We start from the raw sequence: 16,815 nt of genomic DNA on the forward strand, positions 1-16,815 counted from the left end.
GAGACCATGCATGCATGCACCCGGCTCCTGCAGGCTGGGCTCTGGAGAAGGAGGACGGCGTGCTCAGAGTGTGGGGTGGTTTATTTTAGGCAGTAGCATCTGGAGAAGTTTTTTTAAAAAGACGACACAGTAATTAATGTATGTATTTTAATTCCTTTGGCGAATGATGCTGCTTTCTATTGATAGAAATGGGACCTCTTTTTTCTTTTTTCAGTAGGTTTATTTTGGTTAAGAAGTGATCTCAGCCACAGAATAACTCTCAGAACTGTGGCATGAGTGGGTCTGGCAGAGTTCCCCTCCACACTCACATACACCATGACCAGCGTGCATGGTCTGTGGCAGTGACCCTGCTTCCACCATAGTAGTCCTCTGTGGCTGCTTCTGATTAATTTTTCTCCTACATAGAGCAAGACAGCATGGACTTGAAGGTGGAGTTTGAGACGCATTTTGGCATTGCTCACACACGATGGGCTACCCATGGGGTCCCCAACGCTGTCAACAGCCACCCACAGCGCTCAGACAAAGGCAATGGTACGTAGTATGGCCTCATTCTGCATTTCCAGTCCTACATCCCAGCCAGAACCCCTGCTGGTTCACCCGCAGATAACCGTCAAGCCAGAGCTGGGACAGGCTGCAGCCAGGAACCCAGCACTCCATCCAGCTGTTCCATAGGGTGGCAGAGACCCAGCTGAGTTCGATACATTAGCAGAAACGTGGATGGGAAGCAGAACTGGCTCTCTGATGTAGGATGCTGGTGTCTCAAGATGAGGCTTAACCAGCTGCACCACAACACCAAGCTAGAGAAAACAGTCTGTGGAATCAACTGGAGCCCTCACTTCAAGACATTCTAGCATGGTGCAAGTCCTTGCTAAGCCCCGTAGTAGAATGGAGATGACATGCATCCTTGCAGTTGCCAGGGCCATATCCATGGGCACTTGCTGGCATACTCAACAAGTCCCATACAGGAAGTCTATGGGAAAAGAGGTCACAGGAAGCAGCCTCAGGTCCCTGTACAGTGTCCTTCTCCCACACAGGTCGGTGGTGCCAACACCTCCCACACAAAGTGCAGGATAGAGCAGCCTCCCTGCTTGGCTTGACTGGGAAAGGGAGGAGAGTCCCATTCTCCCTGCTCAGCATCTGTGAACCAGATCTCCAGATCTGCACCTGTGTCTACGTAGGTAGGGTCTTTGGGTAGTGAGATTTTTGCTAGGAATTGTCTCTTGGGTCTGACTTTTGCCTTCAGGCATAGGGTGTCCTGAGACAGGTACTCCATATTTAGGAGGAAGGTAGCACAGTCCATGGGTTGACAATCCAGCAGGCTCATGTGACCCAGCCCCAAATCAGCAGCGCTGCCCCAGAAAGCACTGTATCCTGAGCTGTTGCCAGCTCCAGCTTCAGCCCCTTGCTCAGCAAGTGATAAGATGAAGTAAAATGACTCTGTCCCCAGAACAGGGAGGCTCTGAGGAGACCTTTCCACACCCAAACTTGGAAACTCCTGCCCTGACTCAGAATGAGTAATTGAAAACAACATGGTAATACACAAAATCTAGCAAGGGTCTTTAACAGTGTATTGAGTATAGCCCAAGAGCATCCTTTTAACAAAGTCGTGCCTAGCAGTTGCACACAGAGGGAAGCTGAACACAGGAGATTTTGCAGAGAAAACATGGATTCCAGGAAGCAAATTAATGATTAAGATGACATACTTTGTGAAAGAAAGTAGGACAGAGTTAAGGAAATAGTGTTAAGGAGCAATGTTGCAATACGTGTCAAGAAAATGAAAATGCAAGGCTACAGTGCTGTTAGAGGGGCTGCGGCTGGCATACCTCTGGGAACTGGGCGTCCCTGTTTTTTGTTTTTTTTTTTTTTGCATAACCTCAAAGGTTCATGAAAAATGGAATTGGAAGACATTTATTTTGGTGCAAAACATGAGCCTTGCATATGACGAATCTTTAGTAAGCTCAGGCAATGGATATATCAAAAACCTCTACATGGACTTCAGACCACTTTGCACCAGAATAAACTTTAAAAGATTTATTTATTTTTATTGCAAAGTCAGATACACAGAGAAGAGGAGAGACAGAGAAAGATCCCCCATCCGATGACTCACTCCCTAAGTGGCCACAACTACGAGCTTCCTCGATCCAAAGCCGGAGTCTCCTCTGGGTCTCCCACACAGGTGTAGGGTCCCAAGGCCCTGGGCCATCCTTGACTGTTTTCCCAGGCCACAAGCAGGGAGCTGGATGGGAAGTGGGACCGCAGGGATTAGAACCGGCACCCACATGGGATACAGACACATGCGAGGTGAGGACTTTAGCTGCTAGACTACTGCATTGGGCCTCCAGAATAAACCTGAAGAATTTATTTGAGAGACAGAATGTTTGTGAGAGAAAGAGGGAGGGTGAAGGATGAGAAAAGAGAGTGCCCCCAGCTGCTGGCTCACTTCCAGATAGACCGGAACAGCCGTTGCTGAGCAGGAGCCAGGAACTCAATCCTGGTCTCCTATTGCTTGGCAGGAAGCCTGTGCTGCTGCCTTCCAGGGTCTGCATTAGCAGAAAACTGGAGCAAGGATCTGGAGGCTGACTTAAACCCAAGTGTTCCCATGTGGGGTGCAGACAGTCCAACTGGCGTTCTAACTGCTGGGTCAAATGCCTGGCCCTGATAAACTCACCCATTGATTGTTCCCATGAGTCTTTTTAAAGTGCTCTCATAAATAGTTTGTGGGATTTTTTTTTTCCCAATCAAATAGAAAGTTGTGGTGATAATAAAGAAGAGCAGTAATAGAAAAGGGCTTTAAAAGATCTAGTGGGAGAGATCTTTCCGGAACTGAAGGGAAACTTGATGATGCAAAGGATCACTGAAGATCAATGTTTGCAGAGAACATCCATCTCACACTGCTCAGTGCAATGACCAAAAGGCAGCAGGACTCTTCTGCCATGCAGATGGGAGGGCAAGGGAGGAACCCTTCCCTCAATTCACTGCCCAGCTCCTTGTTGGGAAAACCCAGTGGTGACTGAGGCAGTCATACACACTGTGTTCCTAGGGTCTGTCAATAGATGGGCTGTGGTTAGTGCTGGGGAAGGCAACAGAAGCCACAACAGATATCCCCATGGCCATACAGGGCTGTGGGTGGCCCAAGGATGCCAGAGTGTTTGGATCTTCCACCTAGAAAGAAGTTCCAGGATTTTAAAGTGAAACAATGCTAAACTCACCAAAATGATAGGACTCAAGTGTTACTACAGTCCAGTGCTCTTGCAGCTAAGACACACCTGCAGACCATGTCTTGGTGACCTCTTTGAGCCCCCAAACTAAAGGTAATGCCTGAAATAACAGAACTATCAAGGCCTGTTTAACAATATTGTAGACTCTGCACAAGTGCTCGCTTCACCATCTGATTGGAATGCATGCTTCTGAACCAGAAAGGTGGATTTCCTTGGGTTTAAATTGTAGTCCTCAGTCTCCAGTCACTGCACACCAAACTGGACCAGCACTCTTTGCAGGAGTGGTGTCAAGCCTTCCATTCATTTTTCTTTGCCTAACACTTGACCTTCATTTCTTACTAGCATCTTCCTCAAACTGTTTTTTTTCAGAATTTGTTGTCATCCACAATGGTATCATCACAAATTACAAAGATCTGCGGAAGTTTCTGGTAAGAGTCTTCCCTCTGGGTGGAGACACCTTGGCTGCTTGGTGTTGGCTTTCCCCAGACACTTTACAAACAGCTCATCCCTCTCAGAAACACTCCCAGGAACTGGGCGAAACCCAGGCTGTCACACCTCAGCATTCCCAAGCTCTGCCACCACACGGAGCCAGCGGGGTGCTCGTGGTCCCCACTGGGGCCTACTGGGAGTTCACAAAATCAGAATCTCAGGAAACTCATTTTGTTCCACTAGCCACACTATAGTGCACTTGGACTCACACGCCTGTGGAACATGGGATGGGAAGGCAGACCGTGAACGTCTGGTGTGGCGAAGGGTGTGCGGTGTTGGTGGAGATGTGGGTGGGTTTGACTCAACATATTTTATCATTTTGAGTGTGGTGATTTTGCAATGTCCAGATTAATGGCCGGGACAGGCCATGAGGCAGGATGATCTCAGGGAATTCTGGGATGACTCAGAAGTGTTTGGCTGTGATTCTGGCAAACACTTTTCACCACTTCTCGGTTTCCCTCAGCCCCGCCTCAAGTCACTCCAAGGTCAAATCATCAGGGAATAAAGGGAGTTGGCCCAGCCATCATTGCACAATGACTACTATCTGACACGATGTCTGTCCGCATGTTCCAGGAAAGCAAAGGATATGAATTTGAGTCAGAAACAGACACAGAGACCATCGCCAAGCTGATTAAATACGTGTTTGACAACAGAGAAACAGAGGACATTACGTTCTCAACACTGGTTGAGAGAGTCATCCAGCAGTTGGTGAGTTTCATGACCCATCTGTTTAAAGTGCACTCATTGGGCAGTTTTGCACAAAGCACTTAGAGTGAAAGTGGCTCATCTATAATAAGGTGTGATGTCCCTGTAACTGCAGCAAGGTTCTGTGCTTCAGGTTGCACATGTCAGATAAAAAGTGCCTTGCTTCATCTGTGCCCCTCTGACCGGCTTTGCCATCTGCCAACATCACATGTGAATGTGGCCCTGGCAATTCATGTTGTCATCTTTTCAGTTGAGTTGTGCTCATGGTTACATATACAATGAATTTAACTGATGTTGGAGACATGCAATTATAGTCTTTCCTCTTTCATTGATAAAGCAATTATTGGTCATAGTGATGCTATGCCCACCACTGCTAAGTGGAATTAGAAACACGAAGAGGTAGAGGTGGCAGGTGCAGATTTATGAGGTATTTGAAAGGGTACAAGGCTTGGTGGCAGGAAAGGCTTGTGGTTTTGTGTCAGAAGACATCAAAGCTCATCTACAGGCTGAAGAGATGTCCAAGAGAGAACAAGCGCAGAAGATTGGATAAGAAAGCTTTGGTTCATCTACTCCATGGAATACTACTCAGCTATTAAAAAAAACAAAATGCAGTTCTTTGTGGCTAAATGGGCACAACTGGAAACTATAATGCTAAGGGAAATGAGCGAATCCCAAAAGATTAGATACCACATGTTTGCCTTGATTTAACCTGTAATTTTTTGTTTGGTTGTTTGTTATTTTTTGAACCTGTCATTGATACTGTCTCAACCCAGATGTTTCGAAGAATGGAACTTGCATTATTTTTAACATATTGTTTACCCAATACTATGTCAATTAATTCCATAATGTTGTATAATGATACTGAGGCCTTGTGGGGGCTTTTAACTGACTGGATCTTTACTCTGTTAGACCTATCTTCAGACCATAGAAGGTCTCCCCAAGAGGCCACTGAACTTATCTGGACAATAAGACGCTGAACTTTATGCTAGGCATGTGTTTGCAAGCAATGAATCTCAACTGAACTTGAACTATGGTTATGCAACAAGGTGGAGGAATCCACCATGGGGGGAGGGGTATGGGAGGGGTGGGGGGGATCCCCAGCGCCTATAAAACTGTACTACATAATATAATGTAAGCAACAATAAAAAACAAATATAACAAAAAAAAAAAAGAGAGAGAGAACAAGCTGGTAATGCCCAAAGGGCTGAACCCAACAGGCAGTCTGTGCAGAGGGGATTGCCTTAGGGCAGGCTCCTCTTGGGCAGAGCAGGAGGTAGACACAGACCCAGTTTGGGTCAGAGAGGAGGAGGGTAAGGTTCCAGAGCCCATCCTCCCTGGCAGCACAGCTGTGGAACAGTTCCCCCTGGAAACAGTGCTCAGGACTGAGCATTCTGGACATTCCGCTCAGCAGCTGCTGTAGGCGCCATGTCGAGGTTTACTGTATGTCACTGTGGGGTGAGTCGTAAAGTCAGACTACTGCAAACCCTTCACCTAGTGACCTCCAGTTGGGGAAATCCCAAATTTAGATGCTATATAAATAAGAGCCCATTTCATACATTTATTCTTTCGGGGACTGGTTTCAGCACCGCCCCACTCCCTATAGCCTCCACAGCCTTTGATGCCTCAGTCCCTTATATGTAATGGGGTAGCATCTGCACTGCACATCCTCCTGTGTATTTTAGATCATCCCTAGATCTTTGCTAGTCCTGAATACAATGTAAGTGCTGTGTGAATAGGTATGGAGCTGCAAATGGGGATAATGACAAGAAAACAGAGACTGGGCGTGCTCATCACCACTCTAGGTCTGACTGCATAGTGCATGCCTGCAGCCATGTAACCTCTTTTCCAGACAGTTTCCATCCCTGATTGGCTGCAAGGCAGGCTGCTCTTAATGTACAGTGTAATTTCTGATATTAAATACAGTCAACCCATTTGGTACCGCACCACAGAACATCTTCTTTTCCATTTGGGAAGTTCCTCCCCCTTAATGGCATTTGGCTTCCCAGAAGCAGCACAGAGCTCTTAGGGGTGGAGACTGGGAAATGTTTTTGTGTTCCCTCCTCCTTCCTTGTTTACCAAGCAGCAAGGAGGACAGTGAGTTGCTCAGGGTCTGTCTGCAGCTCTCTCGTTCTGGGATGTTTGAGGAGCAGGGCATGCAGTATGAGAACCCCAGGCTATGCAGCTGAGTTGCAACCTGGATTTGACATGTTGGAATAGAGGGCCAGGGTTCCACAGCTTGAGGGATTCACATGAAAATTTGGGTTTATAGCTGGGTGTGTATAACTGATATCAACAAGGGACATAGGGAATTAGCACATGGTGGAGAGAATATAGAGAAAATCTTTGCACCAAAAATGTTACTTTGGTGTGTGGAGTTAGGAGAGCTAAATTCTAGCTGTTTCTTTGCACCAGCCAACAGGTTGAGTTACATACAGATAATGACAACTGGTCCTTAAGAATCACAGTGAAAACCGTTTAGTCTTATCTTGGATTTTGTGTGTACCAGGCATTGTTCTGAACATTGGCTTATTGCCACCCCAGAAGTCATACAGGTAGAACCGTTCTCACCTCCATGCACAGATGGCACAAAGAAAGCTAAAGACATTTCCCAGCTGAGAGAGGCAGAGCCCGCAGCTCCATGTTAGGCAAAGCACAGTTCACGAATTAGCCCTGTGGTGCCTGAGCAGGTGCTGTGCTGAGGCGCAAGGCGGAGCATCCTCCCTCAATTCTCATTTCCTGTGATTGCACCAGCTCATCACAGAGCTGGGTCTCTGACGAGGCTCCTTGTGGGACTGAGAAGATGGGATTTAGGTGGCTCAGTCTGAAACTCACAATTCCTGATCTTTGGTACCTTATTATGATGCCTACCATCTGTGCAGCTTTCCTTTATCATCACCCTGCACCTGCTGTTCCTGCATTCACTACCTAACTTGATTCCAGGTCTGCCTGCAAAGCAGAGGGGCCAAGCAGAGCAGCCTCTGGTACAGGCCACTGGCTTGGCTGGCAAGAGGAAATGATCTTTGGCTCTCTTGTGTGTTTTCAGGAAGGGGCATTTGCACTGGTTTTCAAGAGCATTCACTACCCTGGAGAAGCCGTTGCCACGAGGTGAGACACAATACACTGATATTTTCAGTGTCAAATAAATAAATAGGATGCAGCCACTCAACTTGAGGCATAGGGAGAGGTGTGGCTTCTAGCACATGCAAGCTATTTGCTGTCTTAAAGGACACCTGCACCTGTGCCCCACTGTCTGTGCAGTCAGTGAGGCTGGGAGCTCTAATTGTGTTTAAAGAGAGACCAGGAAATTGAATTTTTCTTTGCTTCTATGCATGCCCATTGTAAATTAGCTTTGCATGCTCTATTTTTAAGGATAGTGAAAAATTAGACTTTGGAGGCAATGTGCCATTGGAACTCATGTAATAGTGTTCTAGACACACTAACCACTAGCAGTAGTAAACCAAAAGTGTCCTGAAGCACTTTCTGGGAGGTTCTCTCAGGATGTGTGGAAGCTGTTGGCTGGGGGACCTTGGAGAGGAGGCTTTAGTTAGAGCCCCTCTGCAGCCTGGCTGCAAGAGTCTCCAAGATTGCCTTTATGACAAAGGCCACCTTGTACTCCATCTAGGAGGTGTCACTTGGGCAGTAATGAATCCACCTGGAAATGGCCTGAAGCAGCCCACAAATCAGAGGATGCCTTGGCATCTGTAGGGGATTGGTTCTAGAGCAGCAAAAACCTAATGATGCTCTAGTTCCTTCTCTTTGTTGACATAATGTTTGCACAACACCTACACACATCCTCCTGAATGCTATAAAGTATTTACTTATTGGAGAGAGAGAGAGCGAGAGCACTCTCATCTAAACTGATTCTTTCCTAACATGTCCACAATGGCCAGGGCTGGACCAGAGCCCAAGCTAAGAGCCAGGAACTCAATCTAGGTCATCCATGTGGATGCCAGGGACCAGTGATTTGAGGCATCAGTGCTGTGTCAGCAGGGAGTTAGAGTGAGTTAGAATCAAGAATGTAACCCAAGTACTCCGACAAGAAGCCCTGGGCGAACACCTGACCCCTGCTGTAGATTTGAAAACCTCTCTAGATTGTCATGATAAATCCAGTGCATACACATCATTTCATTCATGTGGGTTTCAGATGTCCAGGCACAGCAAACTAAGTTTTGCTTTCTGTTCGTTTCTGAACTTTGTTTTTTCTAAGTGTTTTGATCTGTTGTTGGTTTAATCCTTGGATATAGAGTCCACAAGTTCAGAAGGCCAAGTTCCAAGGCCACTCAAGTTCTAGGGAGTGACAGAGCTAGGCAAGAAGGCATCTCTAGGTAGACGAGTGTGAATTGGATGAGTACCTCTCTCTGGGATCCTGAATGGGGATGGGACTGGTCACCAGGTTGGCTGGACATCTGGTGAGGCTGTTAGTGATTTGGAATTCCCATGCTAGACTGTCATTCCTGCCCTTGAGAGCATCCTCCCATGGTTACAGCGTCTACCCCGACAGTTGTGAAAAAGCTGTTCCCAGCTATAAGAGTAAGGCTTGTTTTGGGAATGCCAGGTAATGTCCAGTCCTGAGTGTCCAAAGGCATGGATGACTTGCTCCATCTTCCTACAGGAGGGGCAGCCCACTGCTCATCGGGGTGCGGAGCAAGTACAAACTGTCCACCGAGCAGGTCCCCATCCTCTACAGGACATGTAAGTCTCTCACTAAGGACTCGAATGGGTGTCTTCCAGTCAGCTCCCCTCTGAGGCAAGGACACAGTTTCCTGTGGCCCCGCTGGGCCATAACTCTGGATCTGAAAGAATATCAGGCAACTTCATCTAGGCTGCATTTTTAAAAATTTCATCTTGGATATTTTCAACTATGTACAAAATTGGAAAGCACAGTATAGCGGCAACTGTGTGTACTGATGTGAGAGTTTCTTTGGTTTGTGTCTGTTTGCATTGCGCTCACGCTGCAGCCATTTCAAATGCTCTTACAGGGAGTGGCAACTGTGCTATTTGGGGAGCTTTTACAGGATTTGGCTGACACGGCTAGCACTAAAAATGGCAGTCTCCCCCACATATATTCAAAAGGGAGACGGGCTCCTGGCCACATGCGAAGCAAAGCAGGCTGTTGCTGGGATTTGAATCACTGCTTCTTCTGCTAGGCACTATCGAGAACGTGAATAGCACCTGCAAAGCCAGGACCCGGAGGCTGGACAGCTCCACATGCCTTCACGCTGTGGGTGACAAGGCTGTGGAATTCTTCTTTGCCTCCGATGCCAGGTGAGCCACCTGGGGATCTTCTTGACTGAGGTCACAGAATCGGTCTAAACACTGCTGCATTGCCTTCAGCTGCCTTTAGAGTTGTCTTCTCAGGGTTCAGCAAGGAGCAAGAGCCATAGCTCTTTTCTAATTTTAGAAAGGATAATGGTGTTGAAATAGGCACAAAGTAGTCCTCATCTTTTAGGGGTAGAAGCTGAGCTATTTACAGAAGAAATGATTCTGTGTCTGGCTGGCTTCAGGATATCTTGGAGGGGAGTGGAGGGAGTGTGGAGAAGGGGGATAAATGCTTTTGGGATGGTGTTACTATACTCTCTGAAATGCCTCTGACATCGAATGCATGTTTGGAGACAGCAAACAATCACCACGTCGTAACTGTGTTCTCCTCCCCTGGCCCAGCGCCATCATAGAGCACACCAACAGGGTGATCTTCCTTGAGGATGACGATATTGCAGCGGTGGCTGATGGAAAACTCTCTATTCACCGGGTCAAGCGCTCAGCCAGTGATGACCCCTCTCGAGCCATCCAGACCTTGCAGATGGAATTACAGCAGATTATGAAAGGCAGGTGTCCTCAAGAGTCTGTGTAGAGCAGACACTGTGGCCCTTGGTGAGGGGTGGCCCTGCGTTCTTCTCCTGTCGGTACCACAGCCCTTCTGCCTACCATGGCCATACATGGGATGGCAGGTGTGCCTCACAGAATTGAGGGCATATGAGAAATCTGGCAAATCCACAGGGGGTTTGACCTCTCCAATCATGATGATCTGACTCCCTGGAACCCATACCTGTGGCCCAGGTATCATTTCCCTTCCATTATGAAGTTTACAGAATACATAACCCAGATGGAGAGTCTATGTGCTTACACCCCCACCGGTTCCCTTCCAACTCTGCCCCACTGGAAAGCCTGAATGGACTTTTAAGTTCTGTTACCATACTAGTGCCAAAAGCCCTCCAATGGTTTCCCTTGACCCTAGAGTAAAATCCAGTCTCCCTGCTGCAGACCCCAAGCTCACCCAACCCCACCCATGCTCAACTTGGCTCCATCAGATGCACCTCTTTGCGTACTGTGTCCTGCCCATGCAGCCTGGCTATCTCCCAACTGGGGCTCCTATACCTACTAATACCACGGCATTGGCTCGTTTGACCATGGGCTCCCACTTAGACGTCACCCTGCAAGGAGCTGCCTTTCCCTGATTTTTTATCTGCTCTGGCTGTCCCCAGCATGCATACCCACAATGGCCATCTTCTCACCCACTCTCTTTGCTCCATGGCTCTCTACAAGTGCTGTGTTGCACGCAGAAGACAGGAAATGCTGGCCATGTGTGGCCTCAGCACTGTATGTATGCTGACAAGCACTGCCCTCAAGTCTCAAGCCTCAGATGCAGCATCTGGGTCAGTGGCTCAAGCATCCTGTAGGCCATGGTCTCTGACATTACTGAAGTCCCATTTAGAGCAGAGCCCTGGAAACCCACATGTTGACTGAAAAGGATTCTGTGTGTTACACAAGCTTATAAACATGTTTGTTTAAAGACAATTGCTTGTTTCTTTGGGCTTGCTTGATTTGAATATCCCAAAGTAGGCGAGTTGGAGAAGGGAAACTTTTGGAAAGTAAACCTCTATATTCCTGCCACTGCACATAAGCTTGTGAGACAAGCCTCATTCTCATTCTAACAGCTCACATCCTCCTTCCTCAAGCTGCAGGGACTGCAGTGTACATCGGAGGGCCTGACCTGCTTCCTTGGACTTGCCCCCAAAGTGTCAGGCAGCACAGTCCCAGGAGATGTCCTTCAAATTTGCCACCTGTCACCACTCCTGATTGAAATATCACCAGATGGAAACTAACCCATCTTCTTGGTATTGACCAGGTAACTTCAGTGCATTCATGCAGAAGGAGATCTTTGAACAGCCGGAATCAGTTTTCAATACTATGAGAGGTCGGGTGAATTTTGAAGCCAACACAGGTAAACTTGAAGCAAGAGATGGTCACTGTTCCTAGTTGTGTACGTTTGTTGTCTCATGGATGACAAAGACACTGCCATAGGAGGGCCAGTGCATACAGAAGTAAAGTTTAGTGAAAAGAAGTATACCTGATAGGCTGGGTGGACATATCAGAAAAGAAGTGAGAAGCCAGGCTGCCTTCACTTCAGAGTGTTTATGAGTCTGAGCCCTCTCCTTCCAGTCTGGCATGTCCAGTTGGATGGAGGACTTTTTAAGGGTGTGGGATTCTGAAAATTCCTCCCACGGATTCCTAATGGCACCCCTAGTGAAGAGCAGATAAGATCCCTAACCTACCCCCAGGGAGAGGACTGAGACCCACCCAACCAAGTTATTGAGCAAAGGTCTGGGGTTTTGATATATAAATGCTGGCTTAGTACTACTACACTTATCCTCCTTCAGCCACACAAAGACCCAGGGAGCAGGCTATGGAACAAGAGCTTGCTGCTACACTTCTGCCCTCACCCATCCACCTGTCTACCCAGCCCTTAACCTCATTGCTTAAGGCTATGCTGTGCCCTGTACAGATGATAGTGTAGATACCGTGTCCCAGCACTAATGCTGTGCTGTGTGTCCTGCAGTGCTCCTGGGTGGCTTGAAGGACCACTTGAAGGAGATCCGACGATGCCGACGGCTCATTGTGATTGGCTGTGGCACCAGCTACCACGCTGCTGTGGCGGTAAGTGCAATATGCTGGACCCTCTGAGAGTGCTGCCTACGATGAGTCCCAGGTCTTCACTGTTCTTGTAGTCTTGGCCTTCTCATTTTGGCCAAACCTTTGCACTCACTCCCAGGAGCCATTGTGAGAACTGGCACTGAACCCTGTTTTCCACAAGTGACCAGTTGGTTAATGCAGCCCTCTTACCACCCAGGCAGCAGAGTGCCATGTCATGCACTGTCCCCAGTCCTTGTGGCACCTGTGACTAACTTGAGTCTGCATTCTTGTTGGCCTCAGACGCGGCAAGTTCTGGAGGAACTGACGGAGCTCCCTGTGATGGTTGAACTCGCTAGTGATTTCCTGGACAGGAACACGCCTGTGTTCAGGGATGATGTTTGCTTTTTCATCAGTCAGTCAGGTAAGAGATCCCTGCAACCAGGCTTGTGTTCATTTCCCTGAAGGTTCTCTGCTGGGTGCCATGTGCCTTTGTGGCCCTCCATCCTGTCGAGTTCTCTGTGCACTACCACATGCAGCACACTTCCTTGAGCATCATATCACCTGGCCTACTGAGCCATCAGTTACTGTTCTATCTTAGTGGGAGGACAGCCAGGTCAGACAGTGCTGGTATCAGGCTGGGGACCCCGGTCCCCTGGCCTCTCCCATGCTCCACAGCTTTTCCTTCCTCCTGTCTTTCCAAGTCTAGGACTTTGGGGACCAGGCACTAATGGACACTAATTGCCAGACTTAATCAAGTGGAAAAAGTATTGAGATTCTAAGTTGACAATAACTTTGGTGGGGGGAAAGGTTTATTGTGCAGAGTGAGGTGTGGAGAGACCCTGCTTGGTGAGGTGTAGGGCAGTCCCCTAACCTAGCATGTCCTGTGCCATCCTTGCACTAACTCAGCATTTGGAGCAGGGTGTCAGCAGGTGAACACGTTAGAGTCCGACTCACACACTAGTCCTTGAAGCCCCAGGAACATGGGGAGGTTTCCTGGCTTATGCATGAGCCTGCTTCAGTGACTTTGCCACACAAACAGCCTGAGTTCACGTTGGGAGGCTACCAGAAGTGTTTCTTTTTGAACCAGACCTGACAAACGCACTTTGGGGTCCATTCTTGCACTTCTGAAATGGAGCAGCAAGTTCCATGTAGGAGCTGGGGGCAGGAGGACAGGGCTTAGCCTGGTAAACACGCACTGGAAAGCCTCTCTCCCCGCTGCTTATATGGCAGGTGAGACTGCAGACACACTCCTGGCACTGCGTTACTGTAAGGACCGTCGCGCCCTGACCGTGGGCATCACCAACACCGTGGGCAGCTCCATCTCACGAGAGACCGACTGTGGCGTCCACATCAATGCAGGCCCAGAGATTGGCGTGGCAAGCACCAAGGTGGGAGCCTGGGGTGAGAGCTGGTGTGGGAGCCTGCAGCCAGCCCTCTGCTCCCTGTGAGTGGAAGAAGGGCTTGCAATGACACCCATGCTGCCAGCAGCATCTCTATTTTTCCTTCATGTTGTGTGTGACATCTGCCTCCCTTCTCTGCCCACTGCTTCCTGGTCCACAGGCCTACACGAGCCAGTTCATCTCCCTGGTGATGTTTGGTTTGATGATGTCCGAAGACCGGATTTCCCTCCAGGGCAGGAGACAGGAGATTATCCGGGGCCTGAGAACTTTGCCTGGTGCGTCTCAGAAGTCAACTTTTCTGTGTTTGCAAATTCATTACCCGTTCCTGTCCACTCTCTTCCACAGCCTTCCACCACCTCCTAAACGCACACAGACAATCCCTCTGTCTGTGCCGAGGTGGAGACTCATTCTCCTTGCTGGGCCCTTGCAGTCTCTGACCCCTTCTCCTCTCCCCTCCATGGCTGCCTCCCTGTCCTTGTGACCTCAGAGTGAGTGGCAGGCTGACTGGGGTGTGGCCGACCTTCACTGGGAAATGAGCAGGGTTTCATCTAGCAGCTGAGATGCTGAGGTCCCACACAGGAGTTCAGCTCCTGACTCCAGCTTCCCACTGATGCAGTCCCTGAGAGATAGCAGCGATGGCCGCTCGTGTGAGAGTCCTGAATTAAGTTCTGGCTTCTGACTGTGGCCCCGGCCAAGCCCCAACCGTTGGGGGCATTGAGGGAGTGCACCAGATGATAGCATGTACGCGCTAACTCTCTCTCCCTCTCTCTCTCCCTCTCTCCTTTGCCAATAAGTGATTTTTAAAAAAATTGCTTAAGCTAATCTGACACTTCAAGTAAAACAGCTGAGAGTATTTTATCACCAATGATAGACTTCAAGTTTCAGCCAAAACTTGAGACCGTATATCTACTCCCATGAACTTGACCACTTCCCAGTATTTAAAGATTTCTCTGGTTAAATCATGGTGATTTTTTATGCTGAAACATGACCATTTTTGCACCATTTACATAGCTTTCTGTCCAATGCCTGATGCTACAAAATCATGCAAAAAAAAATGAACCAATCGATTTGAGGTACAAGACAGACTGTTGAATTTTAAAGTAGCGAAATAGAAGTTAATTGATTTTACACGTCAGTTTTGCAGTTACCCTTTTATGAAACTGCCAAAACTTGAATTTGACATAATATAAAAGAGAAGTATTTGAAATTATTACTGTGCTGTTTTAAAATGCCCCTCCAATTTTCAACTGTGCATCTCTTCAAGGCCAGATTTTTGTTCCTATACTTCAACAATAAGAATATAGTATAGCAGATTGGATGCAGAACAGATATGTGCAAAAATGTAAAATGTAGCAATGTCACTCTTCTCACTAATTTTTTTAAAGATTTATTTTATTTTTATTAGAAAGGCAGATATACAGAGAGGAGGAGAGACAAAGAGGAATATCTTCCATCCAATGGTTCATTCCCCAAGCGGCCTCAACGGCTACAGCTGAATCAATCCAAAGCCAGGAGCCAGGAGCTTCTTCCAGGTCTCCCACGTGGGTGCAGGGTTCCAAGGCTTTGGGCCATCCTCAACTGCTTTCCCAGGCCACAAACAGGAAGCTGGATGGGAAGTGGAGCTGCTGGGATTAGAACCAGTGCCCATATGAGATTCTGGAACGTTCATGGCAAGGACTTTAACCACTAGGCTACAGCACTGGGTGCCTCACTGTTTTTTTAAACACATTAATGGAATGGGTTTATTACTGTTTCCAGTGAGTGAGTTAAGATTTTAAAATTTCCTTGTGGTGTTTTCTGATCTGGTACATGTAAACCACAACAACAGGGCACTTAGGGATTTGGAATAATTTGCAAAGGTGTCAGGGAATCTTGAGGTCAAAAAGTCTGCGAATTGCTGTTTGTACCATTTCCTGCTGGCTTTGTCCCCAGACATCACAAGTGACAAGAGCTGCTGGCTTCAACCTGGCCCAGCCATGAACTACTGGGGGCCCTTTGGGAAGTGACCAGCAGATGGAAGATCTCTGTCTGCCTTTCAAATAAGATGAAAGAAAAACAAAACAGATAATGAAGCATTACTGTATTTTTAAAACTCTTGTCTGATATACCATTTTATTAATATTATTTTTTAAGGTTTTTATTTTTATTATTTATTTATTTATTGGAAAGGCGGATATACAGAGAGGAGAGACAGAGAGGAAGATCTTCCTTCCGATGATTCACTTCCCAAGTGAGCGCAACGGCCGATACTATGCCGATCCGAAGCCAGGAGCCTCTTCCGGGTTTCCCACGCGGGTGCAGGGTCCCAAAGCTTTGGGCAGTCCTCGACTGCTTTCCCAGGCCACAGGCAGGGAGCTGGAAGGGAAGCGGGGCTGCTGGGATAGAACCGGCGCCCATATGGGATCCCAGGGTGTGCAAGGCGAGGACCTTAACCACTTGCACCACCACGCTGGGCCCTATTAATATTATTTTTTAAGATTTATTTTTACTTATTTGAAAGACAGGATGTTAGAGAAAGGAAGAGAGAGAGATCTTCCATCTGCTGACTCACTCCTCAAATAGCTGCTCTGGCCAGTGCTTGGCAAGGTTGAAGCCTGGAGCCCAGAGATGCTCTGGATAGGGACCCAGGCATGTTAGCTGTCTTCTGCTGCTTCCCAGGTACATTAGTGGGGCGCTAAATCAGAAGTGGAGCAGCTGGGACTCAAACTGGCACCTATTTGGGATGCCAGCATCCTAGACTGATGCTGAACCTTCTATGCCATAATGCCAGCATCTTATTTATTTATCTAGATTTAGAGGTTTCTTTTATTTACGTAAAAAGCAGGAAGAGAGATTTTCTGGCAGCTGATTCACTCTCCAAATGAGTGCAGTGGCCAGAGCTGAGCCAAGACTAAACCAGGAGCCTGGAATTCCATCCAGATCTCACTCAGGGTGGCAGGGGCCCAAGGACCTGGACCATCTTCCACTGCTTTCCCAGTTAATTACCAGGAGGGCTGGGTTGAAAGTAGAGCAGTTAGGACTTAAACCAGTTCCCATATGGGATACCAGCATTAGGACAGCAGCTTCACCGGCTGCACCATAATGCTAGCTCC

At 47.8% G+C, this 16,815-nt stretch overlaps 1 protein-coding gene across 2 annotated transcripts in view; it reads left to right on the forward strand.

Moving 5' to 3' along the window:
* GFPT2 (glutamine-fructose-6-phosphate transaminase 2) overlaps positions 1-16,815 on the forward strand; it is a 35,493-nt gene that overhangs the window by 12,989 nt on the left and 5,689 nt on the right. For both annotated transcript variants that reach the window (XM_040964466.1, XM_040964467.1), the window contains 12 exons: positions 406-531; positions 3,588-3,646; positions 4,281-4,415; positions 7,456-7,517; positions 9,025-9,104; positions 9,560-9,677; positions 10,074-10,237; positions 11,539-11,634; positions 12,250-12,347; positions 12,624-12,744; positions 13,554-13,711; positions 13,884-13,998. In XM_040964466.1, the coding sequence (XP_040820400.1) occupies positions 406-531; positions 3,588-3,646; positions 4,281-4,415; positions 7,456-7,517; positions 9,025-9,104; positions 9,560-9,677; positions 10,074-10,237; positions 11,539-11,634; positions 12,250-12,347; positions 12,624-12,744; positions 13,554-13,711; positions 13,884-13,998 (1,332 nt within the window). The remainder of the gene's footprint in view (positions 1-405; positions 532-3,587; positions 3,647-4,280; positions 4,416-7,455; positions 7,518-9,024; positions 9,105-9,559; positions 9,678-10,073; positions 10,238-11,538; positions 11,635-12,249; positions 12,348-12,623; positions 12,745-13,553; positions 13,712-13,883; positions 13,999-16,815) is intronic.

This window comes from Ochotona curzoniae, unplaced genomic scaffold, assembly GCF_017591425.1.
Source record: "Ochotona curzoniae isolate NIBS_2020 unplaced genomic scaffold, NIBS_Ocur_1.0 scaffold_3554, whole genome shotgun sequence".
Classification (NCBI taxonomy): Eukaryota; Metazoa; Chordata; class Mammalia; order Lagomorpha; family Ochotonidae; genus Ochotona; species Ochotona curzoniae.